The 15709-nt window shown below is 37.6% G+C and overlaps 1 protein-coding gene across 2 annotated transcripts in view; it reads right to left on the reverse strand.

The window, feature by feature from the left end:
- Positions 1 to 15709, reverse strand: part of SLC4A10 (solute carrier family 4 member 10) — a 126508-nt gene that overhangs the window by 67007 nt on the left and 43792 nt on the right. For both annotated transcript variants that reach the window (XM_054175137.1, XM_054175131.1), the window contains exons 4-5: positions 7815 to 7953; positions 1031 to 1191 (exon numbers count right to left, since the gene is read on the reverse strand). In XM_054175137.1, the coding sequence (XP_054031112.1) occupies positions 1031 to 1191; positions 7815 to 7953 (300 nt within the window). The remainder of the gene's footprint in view (positions 1 to 1030; positions 1192 to 7814; positions 7954 to 15709) is intronic.

Here is a 15709-nt window from a genome sequence, read left to right on the forward strand (position 1 = left end):
AGTCTAATGTAAATACATTTATATTATAAAAGACATACATTATCCCTGCCTCAGTACACTGGAGAAACTTGCATTTATATAAATGTATAAGTTATCTAATTCAAATTATCTACTGTATTTACAACAGGAAATAAATATACCAGACTGTAGTGCAGGACTCTAGCATGGCCATGCAACCTCTGTAATTTTAGGATACCTTGAGGCCATGCATTACAGTTCTGTACTATACAGCCTCTGAAAACCGGCTCTATTAGAGTTACAAATGCACTACCCAAAAAACCCCCAAACAAACAAGAAAACACACCAAAAAACCCTGCAGTAACTAGCTGCAGCCTTTGTGAGAAACACCAGAAATACAGAAAATGGCATTCACTCTCAATCTCACTTAAACTTTGGGACACACAACTCATACATTATGTTCTCCCTTGCTTTTTACTTCTGCTGTTCCCAAAAGCTCTAGAATTGCAATTGCCAAATATATCTTTATTGGAGAAAAGGCACTCAACTTCTGTTAAAGAAGCTAATGTATTTTAAACTTTTTAAAAAGCTTGCACAACATTATTGTTCTCCACACAGAGACATGTTTTGAAATTGCTGTTTTCATGACACATAATTCTGCAGGATACTTCCCTATCATTTAATTTTTTAAAGCTAGAGTGTCTGCAATTAGCAGGGCTGTAGATTCAGTTTGTAGAAGTCAGCATACACATCATTCACAATGTGAGGCAGAACAGTAGGAGTACAAAATATGCCAGTTCTAATGAAATACATTCAAACCGTGCTCTCTACTCCATTTTAATTTTCTCCTTTACATAAAACATAGTTCTGAAAACTACACAAAATGATATCAATAAAATATTTACCAATTGTGTGAAACATTAGATTCTTTCCTAATACATTGAGTAAAATATTTCACAGTAGTTTCTAAACGGAACTGATTATTATTCAACAGCTTTTTTGTAAGCAATATTGTATGCTCTTGATTTTTATGATTAATTTTCATAACTAATAATGCAACATCAATACATACCTGCAATTTCTTCTATGGAATTAGCTCTCATGTCCAAAAGAACTGTACCATTCAGGATACAGCTTCTCAGCTCAAACAAGCTATGAAGTGACAGTGTGGCAACATATGGTTTACTCCACCTCTCTCCACCATCCTCTACATCTTCTTCAAACTTCAACCACCTGTACAAACAAGCAATTTTATAACTCCATTGTGCATAAGAAATTAAAAATATATTACCTCTGTGGATATTGAAAGACAATTGTTAAGCATGCCTCCTCATCTCACTTTGTTGCTTTTTACTCCTGTAGGAAATGTGAGAAATTTCCTTTGCCTGTATCTTCAAATACAATGCTATATTACACACTTTTTGAGGATAGATTCTGACCACAGAGATTAAAAAGAAATGTATTAAGTAATCGCTATTGGACTTCACAAAAACTTTGAGTAATTCTCCAGTATGAAATGATATTTCCATGATAGAACAACAAGTAGTATGAGAAGGATAGAGGAGAAGAATTTGTGGTAGAGAAAAAGAAATGCTATATATAATAAGAACAGAAAAGTCTGTTGGCATATGCAAAAGTGTTTTAAACTAGTTATTTAGTCTTTCAAGCATATGCAGATGCTGCTGTGTGAAGCCATACCGCCTGGAAAAGTTTGAACAAGCACAAACCTCTATTGATTCAACAGATTTATATGGACCAGGCAGCAGAGAAGTCAAGCAGAGCCTCACACCTTGACAGCACCTTCACACTTATTTCCAGACAGCAGGGAAACATAGAAGCTTACAGCTCTAAAGCTGAGCAATTTCCAGTTTGACCACACCTAGAGCCCAGTAAAACGGCAAACACAGCTGTCCCCTTCTGTTCCTGGTCCACCTGCCTAGCTCTGCTCCTACTCATAAAATATGCCTCTGCACCCATATTTTAGACACTTTCCTACTTTTAGCCCCTGTGTACTAGATTCTCTCTTCCACTGCCTTTCTGTAAGCAACCACCACCTCAGTGACCCAGTCATCACCAGCGAATCTGCTCTCTTCCTGCATTCCCTTTTTTGTAACTGTTACCAGCTGTCTCCTAATCATGCTCCCATTTGTTACATAGAATTGTAGAACCAGTTAGGTTGGAAAAGACCTTTTAGATGATCAAGTCTGACTATTAATCTAGCACTGCCATAACAATTTGCCTCCAACTTCTCAGCCCCTCCAAAATTTCCATCCTCCTTTGTCTTGCTCTCTCTTCTTTGTATTTGAATACTTTTCCCTCCATTTCCTCTGTGCTGGCCAGTTTCCATATTTCATCTTTGCCCATGAGACCTCCTTCACCTCTATCAAACTTCTGTTCTCCACTCCCTTCACCACAGTTTAGCCAGGCTATATCCTTTACCTTTTCATTCTTTCAGAGAAGCAGCAAGAAATCACAGAACACAAAAAACTGCTTTCATTTGCATATGCAAATTAGGTTTTCCAAACAGATTTTCAAAACATCAGAATGGACATAAAACAAATGAATGAACTCCACCCCCACCAAATTCAAAGGAATAGTTTGAAAGGGAGTTTTGAGCAGCAACAACAACTCAGGAAAGTTACTGAAATGCAAGTGGGAAACAAAATAGTTGAAGTTTTTGTTGGTTCTTGTTTGTTTGTTTTCATTATGCAGCTTCACTTGAAGTGAAGAGGAGGCTTCGCATACCTTACTCATGGTGCTCACATGTTTCCAAACTTAGAATTTGCTAGACCTATTTGTGGCCATAATGTCACAAACATGATGCATTAATTGTCCTGCTTAAACTACTCCCTCCTAAGACTGCAAAGTATCTGCATTTTTATCTTGTCATACCTCTGCTTTTGTGCATGTTTCTAATATCTTCAGTAGTTTTATGAGATTATGATCTTGGCACCTGTGTATTCCAAATTATTTCTGATGTACCCATCATCTTTATGCTGACTCAAAGAAATTTTAAAAATCATGCTACATATATCCTAAAAAAAAATGATTCAAACATAGATTCAAACAGCTTCTCATTGGGAACCTCATACTGTCATCACATTCTGTTAATGTAAATAGTCCTCGGCAATGCTTACCTGATTATACTGCTGTAATCTGTCCTTGCTATTACCTATTTTGAACACACTGACCCATTCTAAACAGATTTTAAAGTGAGGGATAAAAGACAAACATGTTCTTAAAAGTTTCATTATGACAAGTGACTGAACAGGGGCAGGCTCATAACCACAGCTCATAACATACTAGGGACACATGGAAAAGAAAAGTCTAAATCATGGAAACAGCTTGAATTTGACTTTGTGGTGTCAATCAGACATGAAAGCTTATGCAAAACAAAAATCCATAGGAAGCTATTGCTACTGCCCAAATAATCCTATTTGCCATCTTATCATTTGAATAGGATCATTCTATGGGCTGCATCCAAATTTCTGCTGTTACTAAAACTTTATGTTTAAAGACATTATTATACATTGTTACTTAATGAGCCAACAGGCTGGTAAATAAATATAAATCATACCCAGCTGAGAGAATTCTACATTTGGAATAAATTTCTACTTCGATTTTAATAAGCATTATGGGTGTTTACTTTTCTCATCAAGGGAAAATCATGTATATCACCTTTTTTTCAGAAATATACCTTTGTACATCAAAGAATTCTTATTTAACATACCAAATTAGAAACCACATCATAAAACACACACATCTTTAGTCTTACACAGTGATTCAATCATAAGTGTTCAGGTGGTTTTAAATATCACAATACTATTTTAACCATACTCTGAATTCATGTACAACATCCAGTGACATAAATGGCTTTGAAATCCAAATTCAGGTGTAGATTCCAAGGCTGCAAATTTTCTATTCTTTTTAGTAACCCAGCAAAAAAGGCATGCTGTAACATATTCACTTTTGCAGTTTGACTCCTTAAATTGATATGGCTGATAAACAAAAGCCTGTCATAATTTCCCAAAAAGCAACAACATCAAGTCCATTTGTCATATGCATCCCTGTGGCAGTTTAGGCTGGGTCCCTCCTGTCCCTACCACATAAGTTACACCTCCTGTGTCCAGAGGGTCCAACCCAGTAGGTGGACACAGGAAATAGTGTATTTCATACCCATAATATCCTGCACCCTATAAATCCATCTGCAAAGTCCTTCTCTTCCTCTTTCTTCTCTCTCTGCTCCCATGGGAGATGCCCCCTGTCAGGTAACGGTGGGGAAGTACCTCAAGGCCTCTTAGGCCTGGCTAGGCCTAATTCTAGGAGGAGAAGGGGGAGGGGCAGTGTCAGACCTGGCCAGCCTGGGACTAGCCTAGCAGGGGGGGAGGGGGGGGAGAAAGAGCCCTGGGGGGTTTGGGTGTGCCCTCAGGTAGGGAGATGGAAAATGTTGAGGACCTTTGGGTGTGTTGGAAGGGACTCTACGCTTTGGGGTATCTTTGTCAGCATGCTTGTAGTTTCTGTAAAACACCAATTGCTTTTCCGTTTAAACTTTCCATCACTTCTGCAATCCATTTGTGTGTCATCCTTTTGCCCCTCTCAGGGACAAGAGAGGATCTGCCTGGACTCAAACCAGGATAATCCCATATGCTTGGAATATATTTAGAGCTATCTTAGTTATGTCTGGTAACACAGGAGAGCAGCTTCAGTTTTCTTTTACTGGTAAAGACTAGAAGAGGTATAGCCATCACACAGTTTAGTTCCTCTCATAGCACACTTACTGGAACTAAATATGCCAACAAGAATTTCAGCAAGGTACTTAGGTGTGTGTATATACATATATGGATATGTTATATATTCTAAGGTCATCTGCATCAATTTTTCAGGAATCAATGATGGAGTGTGTACACTTTGATGTAGATTCAGTTACAACATTTTGGTGCATGTTAGGACATGAGTTGAACAGGATCTATTTCATAGTCTCTTATGTCTGCAGCAGAGATCTGTGGTATGCGGTATGTACTCACCACCCCTTCAAAGGTCAGCATTATTAGCACATAAATTTCCACATGAGTTTTTGCTTAATTTTCTAATCAGAGTAGGGAAGCAAAGTAAATAAGCATGTCACAGAAACAAGGCAGAAGTTACAAATCTATGGGTTTTTTTTACCTAGTTTCTTGATAAGAAAGTTTTGATTCAGAGGAGATGCATTTTCACCTCATACTCATAGGTTTTTCCTTTAGTACACCCATTTTCTAGTCACTATTAACAATTTACTTTCTGAACTATGGAGGGGGTTGTTTTTATAACTGTGCTGTTTCGTCAGAACTTAAGCCTAAAGACTTCCCAGTTAGTTCTAAAGTCTGTTTTTCTTTATTACATATGATATTCATTCCTGTTCCAGAAACAGTGATATTCCCCCAAAATCTGCATCCTAAATAAGCACATAAAATAAGTCCCAACAGCATGCATAAAACTTCCTACAGTTCAGGCACTAGCTTTCCAGCCACACCACAAGAGGTTGTTAGGGTAGATTTGAACATTAATTTTTGCCTAGTAGCTATAGTTTGAAACTTTACTATTGTGTGTATAAAATAAGCCCAACTGTTATGCCTCTGCGTGTTTCTCCACAAATTTATGGGAAATACTTTTTTCAGTATAGAAATTATACATTAGGCATTCTCTACACAACTGTATATCTAGGCCACATTTTAAAAAAAAATACTGTAAGACTGACAATTTATTTTAAAAGATACATGTTTCTTCTGGCCTGGAATTCCATACCCATGAAATACATTTCTTACAGCTTTCTAGAACAGAAAATATTGCACCCTCTTATTTGCATAAATAAAGTACTTGGACATTTGCCTGCATCTTTGTTTGGTCATTTCACTACCTTTGCCTCCTTTTCTACCAGCCAGCCACCCCATGCCAGATGCTGTTTGAAATTTTTTACTCCAAACTGAAAAAGATTATTTACCTTAATCACTGGAGCTTTCTCTTGGAAAAGAGAAGGCTCCAAGGAGACCTTATTGTGGCCTTCTAGTACCTGAAGGGGGCCTACAAGAAAGCTGGTGAAGGACTTTTTAGGGTGTCAGGTAGTGATAGGACTAGGGGGAATGGATCCAAGCTAGAGGAAGACAGATTTAAATTAGACCTTAGGAAGAAGTTCTTCACCGTAAGGGTGGTGAGACACTGGAACAGGTTGCCCAGGGAAGTGGTGGAAGCCCCATCCCTGGATGTTTTTGAGGCCAGGCTGGATGTGGCTCTGGGCAATCTGGTCTAGTGGAGGGTATCTCTGCCCAAGGCAGGGGGGTTGAAACTAGATGATCCTTGGGGTCCCTTCCAACCCTGATAATTCTGTGATTTTTTTTTTTTTTTTTCTGCATGGCAGCCCTACTCTTTCTTTGTTTTCATCTTATTTCTAAAGCTAACAGTTTTCTTTTACTATTAGCACTTCACTTGTATTTTCTGAGCCCCCCAAAAAACAATTTTCTTGGTTGTTTTATTCTGTCCTTTTGCCACAGTCTCATTTTTACATATTTTTTTTTTAGTTACCAAATGACAATTGGGAAGGCTGTACATAGAGACAGATCAGTCTAAATAGACATATCTTTATTTTGCCTATTCCTTTCAAAGTAAAGAATTTTTAGAACTTTTCAGAAACACAATTCCTTGATAATTTGCAAAGGGATATTTTGTAGTTGAACTGGAAAGATGCTATTTCCCTCCTAAAAATAGCACAAGCCACAGTGATTTTATTTTTAATCACAATAGAAGCTGATATCTTTCCTACGAGATGTTCTATATATTTCTAATCAGTATGAGAACACGGCAGATGATTAACATGATTAGATTCTCCCTCTCTGAATATTAATAAGATTATTTAGGAACAGTACTACATTAATTTTGCAGCACAATCCCCATATGAGAATTTTCTACATGTAAAGATCTATATTTAGCATCTGTCTGTGCCTCCTATGGACAAATAAGGGAAAGGAAGGTCGCAGAAAATTCTGTAGCCCTCTGGGAAAATTAAGGGAAATCTAACAGCCATAATCATGCCAAAGAGCCCATATATGTAGTTTCCCACTAATTCCACAATTTTTATCCTACTGACACCAAAAATGTGATTCATATTCTTCTAGGCACCACTGAAAAGCACTGTCAATAAATACAGTCAGGGAAAGGGAAAACTAAGGTTCTAAGAAAAATGAAGCAAGGATTACTGGCAAATGTAGTCTTAATGAAACTAAGCAAGTCACACCCCATTTAGATGCTCAAGAAAACTCATATGTTTCAAAAATTTAAAGTTCTGTTCTAATCTTTCATTTTTTTCATCAGAAATGCCATCTAAATCTTCTCACACTCATTTTGTGGAAAGAAAACAGTTCAACACCGATTGCTCAAAATCAACTGTTCATTGATAGTTAGAATATGTAAAAGATTTATTGCTCAAAAACTAATCTCATTTCTTGCTTTCAGCTTTTTATAATAGTAATTTTATCTGTTTCTTAAGGATCCAACCAGAATATAAAGTTTGAAAGTTTCTTAAAATTATGAGCTAAAACACTTAAACTAAACCCAGTTATTATTAATTCACATACATTATATGTTTGACTCCCCCCCCTTGATATTATTTCTGACCTATATTTCACAAATCTAGATGAAAACATTTGGCCCTCGCAAACAACAAATGCTGTTGTAATACCAGCAGTCTATGGATTACAATTATGCTTCCATTTAAGCTTTATATCCAAAAATCTGTTCCTGAGCTTGCCACAGCTTTGAAATCATTCCTCAACACTCCAGCAACCAAAAGCTACAGATGATTTTTTAAAACTTATAAAACCACTCACCTTGCTGTCTCCCTCCATTCCGCATCCTCTCCTTCACGCCAACAAATCTCATCAAGCTCAGTAAAAAGATCATGAGGAATATGTTCCTCATCATCATCTTCTGTTCCAAGAATAAACTGCACCCTTTGTGATGGAGTATCTGGAGAAAAACAAAAAAAGTCAAGTCCAGAACATTTATTTCTTTGCCCTGAGCAAGCAAATACCTAAAATTTCATGAGATTATCCAGGCTCTTTAATGTATATCACTTATTGCCACACAGAAAACATGATTATAGTTACTCTGTAGAAACATCTAGACACAAACACCTTCAGATTTGAGACCTCTTTAGATGAGTTTGTTTAATTAACAGAGTAAACAACTACAGTAAATAAAGATAGAATGTGATGTACAGAACTAGTGACTATTGGAAATTAGAATGGTGTCTCACAGGAAAGAGGATTACAGATAGAGCTGATAAAAGTCACTTACTCCAGTATTACAAAATCTACTTTGCCACATCATAAGTCTAAACCTACAGAACTAAGCTCAACACATAAGCTGGTATATTAAATTTGCATTCTTTGTTTTATCTATCAGGAGAAAGAAACCAAAAGACACCTCCTTGATGCCAATATACCACTTAGAACTTCAAAAAGAGTACATCATTAACAACACCTACCATCCCCTGCCCATGTTTAAACCATGTCTGGTTAGGCTGTTCCAGATTGTCACAGGTTGGATTGAATCTGCTGCTGATAGTCCACGTCACGCTGCCGTCATGCCAGCTTCAAAATGAAAGTGCTGGCTGGAGCAAAGTATTAAGGGGCTTGAAGATCAGATTGTAACAGGAGAGGCTTCCTGTTTTGGTTGCTGATTCCATTTTCTGGGTTTTGGGGTGTTGCACATCAGGCTGTGGGTTGAGGGACACTGCTGCTTTCTGCATTCTGCTGCATTTTCTGCAAATAGGCCACGGTATTTGTGCATTTTATCATCTCATTAAACTCTTTATCTCAGCCCAGAGGTTTGTTATGTTACTTTCCCTCCTGTCTGAGTGGCAAGAGAGAGGGGGTTGTGACACTGAGCTGGGTTAACCCAGGATGCAAATGAACAAGTTATTTGCTACAGCTTCCTCATTTTATTCTTCCTGTCTCAGTCTTCCCTTCACATCCCTATTACTAGTGATTTTTCTTCATAACCTTTTGGTGCAAAGCACTAAATATATTTTGGAGACATACTATTCTTTTTCTCATATTGCTCAGTAAATTTCCAGAGCTCACAGGGCACCATAATGTCTGTGTATATTAAGCGTTCATATGCCTTAAACAAACAATCAACGAAAGCACCCCACACAAATAAACAAAACTTAAATGCAAATCTCAGATAAACAAACTCTGTATGAAATCTAGTCTCTCTAGAAGTACATAGTTAATTTTTCTGCTAATGGGTTTTAGATTTCTGAGAGGAGCAACAAGTCCATTGTAAGAGCTGATGTGGGCCAGGCTTCTAGTCAACCTAAAAATTATTTATCCAGCAGAACAGAGCAACAATTCCTTGAACATTATCAAAACGAAGGTTTTTTTCTACAACCATATTTTTAGGCAATATTTTCCATCCAGCAGTGAAGAGAAGCACTGCATAGAATCCTCAAACTCTCTGAATTTTTTTGGGAAAAAAACAGACTGAAGTGGTATCACTCACTGAATGCTGGTTGAAGAATAAATATGGCACCAATCAAAAAAAAAAAATAAATGCACCACTGATACAGAAGACTAAATTCATCAGTGAAGAAGCAGTAGCAGTATTAGTAAACTTGCTATAGCAATGAAACACAAATACATGACAGTTTCACCAGAGCTCTATTTGTTTAAACAGAGTGTAAAGACACAGTATTATAAATTCTACTTAGTCCTTCTCAAAGCAAGGAAATTAAACCCAGGAAGAAGTTACAAGCAAAGAGGTACTATTAAATAGATCCAGAGAATTAACTGCAGGGGGACAGAATTTACTTTTGGTGGTTCATTAAGGAACAGCTACAACCTCCTCTACTTCTATTACTCTTCTCTCTCATTGTTGAGTCCCATTTTTTTCCTGTAAGACCATTTCAACCTCTATTCCAGAACCCCTTTCAGCCTTTCCCTACCTGTTTTTTTAAATTGTGTTCCTCATATCCACATGTTGGTATTTTCTGGAGAAGCATAAAGTAAATATAAACATCAAGATTTAACCTGAGAGTACAAAGTGTATTCTGTTCAGGAAGTGTGCAAATTGGAAATAATAATTTGCCAGGACAAAATTCAATAAGATGTGAACTTGAAAATGACAAGTGCATACAACTAGTGACAGAACATGGAAAACGAGCTACTTGGATACCGAGAGCTGGACCCATGCAGTGAGAATATGAGAACAAGCATTGCCAGGAACATCCTGTACTCTTGATAAAATCAGCACTAGAACTGATTTACAGCAACAGCTACAGTTAAGCAATAAATGAGTAGTGTTGTACAGAAAAGCTGCAGTTTTCTGACAGTTACGATACTCATGCAAATGAACACTTTCAGCGTGGGAAGGAAAGCAGAGGATCAGAAATCTCTCAAAGTAAGGTGAGTAGTAACAAGGGAACACCTTACCGGGTCTTCTGTGTAACATGCAGCTACTTGATTGACAACAGTGAAGAATCCATATAAATGACAAAATATGCTCTAAATTCTCTTATTTCTTTTTAGCACATCAGTAAAACTAATTGCTAGAGTCTAGATATCTTTATTTGCTGCTGGTGTCCAAAACCAGCAAGCCACAGCTTGATTTTCAAACACCAAGCTGAGACCTGGAGGGGGGTGTGGGGGGAAGTTAGTGTTTGCTTTATTGTACAATAATTTTTTTAAAGACAAAACCCTAAGAAAATTAAGTAGGAACACTTTTTTTTTAAAAATAAAAATAGTATCTGTTGGTTCTACTTATAAAACTACTTTAATGGAATTAGTCATATGAGCAATGCCAGGTGGATTTGGCTCTTATTCATAGGAGTACTAAATACCAAATATGACATTAATTTGTTATATGAAAAATTAATACTATGCAATTCACAGACAGTATGAAAGAATACTTCAACTGGTGACTGTCAAACTTGGTAACTTAATAATTGGTGCAGAAGCATAATATTTGCAAACTAGGACACTCAACATTTATTCAAGTCTAGGAAAACAGAAATTGGTTTGAATATTATGTGTGTCTATTCCTACTTCAAGTAATACATATAGCATTTTAAAAACAAAATTGTTTGTATTATTATTATTACTATTTCTAAACACAAATGAATGTAATATAGATTAAGTTGGGGAGTGGGGAAAGTACAAACACTTATGGGACTAATTAGTATTTCTATCACTGCAAGTTACTTTATATCAGAGAACAAAGATATTAGAAGCATCATGAATATAAAGTTCCACAATAAGCTCCTGATTATTCTCCTAAGCAAATGGCTTATCACCAATTCAGGAAATCCTTCAGGACCAGCTGGGATGGGGCAGAAAAGTCTGGTACATAAGAGGAGAAGAACCATCAACAATGGCTAATGAGCCATCTCAGTCAGAAGTTGGAACAGCTTTCCATTTGCCCAGTCCCATGGGAGCCTCCTGTCAGACTCTGTGTTAGACCTGGTTTTCTCTGGGCTTCTGCTCTCATCATCTGTACAGTATTCACACAGACACCCAAACTACCTCTGATACCGCAAATTCATTGTGTGCATGGAAAATCTGAGTATGCCACATTTTTAAATCTGCATAAATCTACAGCACTGTTAAAAGGGTAAAAAGTAAGACCTGGTGAACACGCAACAAATTCATGCTGGGATTTGGTGCTTCAGAAAGGAAATGACCCTGCAGCAAACTGACACACTGCTCGCTACCATGACTCTTGGTAAAATCACTAACATCCAGAAAACAAAAGCAAGATGTGGGTACAGGCATGCCAAAACAGCAAAACTGAAAGCCATAACTGCTAATAATCTAATTTCCAGAAGGCAACACAAAGAGCTGCTCCCAGGAACAGCACTGAGTGCAGGCAACAGGGAACAGTGGCTTACATCATCATCCTATCTTGCAAAACACATGTAGGAAAGAACCATAATCAGGCATTTTGCCAGTTTAAAACATCCCTAGGAGCACCCACAGTTCTGGGTCAGGACTGCTTCCTCTTGCCTAAAAGAACAAAATGAAATCAAGAGTTGGGCAGGGGTAAGAAGGCAGGATCATTTTCTGTTCCCCCACATAAATTCAGCCCAACAAACAACCTGCTCCACTGTACCATTCGGAGTGACCCATATCTCCAATGCGCACCAGAATTTCTCCTGAGACAGAACTGCCCTGCCATCCCACCCTGCTATTGGGCAGAACTGCACACAATCTGCCCAAGCCATACCACAAGCAGAATCACATAAATGTATCCAAATTTTGTCCTCTGTTCTGGATAAACTATAGAAAGGGTGTCAAAATATATTTTTGGTATCACTCTATTAGCTCAATTGTCAGAACAGGTTTCTGTATTTTGAAGCCTGTTGACAACCTGCGTTTAAGAACAGAATTAGTAGTCTAATACTGCTTATTGAGGTCAGTACAGGTAGACTTTAAAAATTACTTTTCCTACATCAGAAATGTACTTTAATGCTAAGCATTAAATGCTAATGTTATGGAAGTTCACATAAGAAAGTAAACATCATAGACAAGATCTAATCTATGCCTCATGTTCTTGTATGTTCATCTTAAAATGCAATTAAACATAAAAACTTTCTTTTTTTGATTGCTCATTGCACAGGCCAGGCTGCAGACCGGGAGCAAACTGGTGTATAACACAGTTGAGACCCATAACAACTCCTTTCAAATGAAGGGGAAATTATGTGAACAAATTCACAGGATCACAAAAAAGAAAAATGTTTTGTCTGTGTGTGAAATGATTCTATGATCCTCCTATTTGCATGCTCATCAAGTAAGTGGTGGATGGGGGCTTTCCTCCTGCCTCCTTCCTGAGCAGATTGGGCATTGCCCTTCAGCTCAGCAATCAGTAAAGGCAGGGATCATAAACTACTTTTTTTTTTTTTATTAGAAAACTTGGTAAAAATTAAAACAAAATTTACATTACTAAATACCACAAACAGCCACACAGCATACTTCTGAAAGATCTCTTCACAGATGTCAGAAATCTATGTTAGGTTGGGAGAAAGTACTCCCTTGCTTGCTTCTGTGGCACTTTATGCCTGCACATACAGTCTCATTTGCAAGAAGCTCACTTTGCATTTTCTCCACATGAATTGTTTCCATCATCTCAGAGCTATAACAAATAACCTTATCTTTTGGATCTGACAATAAAAGCAATTTCCAAGCTTCAATTCTCTTCTTTTTGCTAGACTCTTAAAATTGCAGTTACATTATTTTAATCCAGATTTGCTGCAATCTATTCCACAGTTGCCCAGAGATTCCAATTTCTAAGTGCACCCTTCAGCAAAGTCTTCAGTTAAGGGCAGGAGAACTCCCTTAAGAGCCATATTCTTTACAAATAATTAAGTTTGCCCTGTTAATGCCCCTTTGAGTTTTGAAGGTAGCCACCAAATAGTCCACTGAGTTCTTTAATTATGCTTTTTTCAAGCCCCTCTAGTAACTAAAAGAAGTTCCCCTATACAATTCACTTTTTTGTCTACATTACCTTCAGAGAGGTCTTCTTGAACTGTGTGTAGAGTCCTCTGTTAGTCTCACCTCCAGGACTGCTCAGCTTCCCTTGCCACATCCAACATCATGAATCACAAATCTTTTAAACTAGTGATTATTAAAGATAGATTTCTTAAAAGAACAAACCCAAACTTTGCACAAACTTCATCAGTGCCTAGTCCTAGAAGGCTCCACAATGGGCTGAAATCAAACACCAGTCCTCACAGCTGTATTCACTTAACCCTCACAAAATCTGTCCTTAAAGACACCCTGATTAGAGTTAGTCTTCCCATTCCACTGCATTTTAAAACAGAAATACACATATCATTAACTAGTAAGTGCAAACACAAGAGAGCTACTTCACTGGTTACAGGCAAAAAACAGACATCAAAAACCCACTGAAAATTGCCACTGAAATCCATGTACACAGCAAGCAAGTGCAACCCTACCAATCAAAAGGAAATCTAAATCACACTTTCATTGCTATCACAGCTTACACTGCAGACAGAGCAGTCCTGGCCCACTTGTGCAGCCCACCAGGGCTGGCATCCATCACACTCCCAGCAAACACCACCAAGGAGCTGCTGTATACTAGAAAGAGGGGTTTGTTTTAATTTGTATCACATTCCAAATTTAATTCACAAAGCAGCCACAATACTTGCCCTGCAAGGAAAGCTGTGGAAGAGGGAAGCTTACATTAGGCATGAAATTGTGGCGTTGATTACAACAGCTGCCATTTTTATCTAGACTGGATCATTTCACACCATTTCTCCTTTTCTTTCAAAAAATGATAAGGCAAGATGGTGGAAATCTAGATCCTGAAATAACTTAGCCTACAACTCTTACTACCCAGAAAAGGTTCTTCATGAGCAAGCCATGTAATCACAAATTATGCAATACAAAGGTAGATCATTATGGCAAAATGGAAACATCTTGTACAAATTAATCTAATCAAGAGGAAACAGACAGCAAGAATCAGGTGTGGGAAAAACAAAAATGAAACCTGAGTAACTGATCTGTGCCTCCAAATGACAGGACTCCTTTTTATTCCATTACATGTTTACATATTATTTGTTTACAAGCTCTGAATTTGCACACTGAGAACACTTGGATTGTTTTTGAAAAGTGACAGTAGCAGATTAAAAGGAAAAAAAAAAAAGGAAAAAAAGGTGGAGAAGGGATATCTGAAACTTAGGAGATGCCATCAGAATGTTCTAAAAATTCTATTCTCTACAGAAACCAGAAAGCATCTGGTACAGCTTTCACAGCCGTAAGCCAAAGGGATTACCAGGAAGCTTCTAGTCATGGTCATTACATTGAATACATGTGTTTTCCAGCCACATTGGTACAAAGAAAACCAATTAAGGAATTGTTTTCACTTGGTAGGAACCAGGTGGAGCTTGTCCATTCTGAGTGGGTCCTGCATAGTGCCACACCACTATGTGCATCATGCAGCTCCCTGAAACAGTGATAGCAGAGCAAGATTTGCACCTACTAGTGCACCTCACAGATAAAGTTATAAATTGCAGAGTTATAAATTATGACCAAAAAATACTGCTTAACTGAGCACTCTGAAGCACTTCATATGTGAATATTCAAGGCCTTTACTTGTTCCGGCATCTCTACTATTCAGTTTTTGCATTTTTGTTTTTTTCTTATACCTCCTTTCATACATTACTGCTTCAAAACACTGCTAATTTATTCTCTTGTATCATAGAAATCCTAATTTATTTTTCTGACTTACTTCAAAGCACTGTTTTCTATTAACTGGTCTCACAATGCTTATTTTCACTATCTTTCTTCTTGCACCTGCTCTTTGAATTTTATTTGCCTATCCTTCCTCCCAATTCCCATGAATACAGCCTCCTACTGTTCAGCAGAAATGTGTTAAAAGGTGACTAGAGAAAGAGGGAATCAAGCATTTCTGCATGTTCAAATAAGTTAGGGACTATTTTGGATCTGCTCTCTTAGGTACCACAAAACCTCATACTGACTTGTGCATTTGTCTTCCCTGCAGCTTCCTGCACCCTCTGAGTACTGTTATAACCTTGTGGTCATGGGGAATGAGAGCTAAGAAGTGTTATTGAGGTTTAGTGGATTAAGATTTAATGCAGGAAGTATCTATTGCTCCCTCTGTGTAAATAAAGCATAGGAAAAACTATGTTTATATTCTCTCTAAAGGCAATGCTTCTCCCCAGGCAGTACAACCTAACTCCTGT

The sequence above is a fragment of the Dryobates pubescens genome, chromosome 2, assembly GCF_014839835.1.
Source record: "Dryobates pubescens isolate bDryPub1 chromosome 2, bDryPub1.pri, whole genome shotgun sequence".
Lineage (NCBI taxonomy): Eukaryota > Metazoa > Chordata > Aves > Piciformes > Picidae > Dryobates > Dryobates pubescens.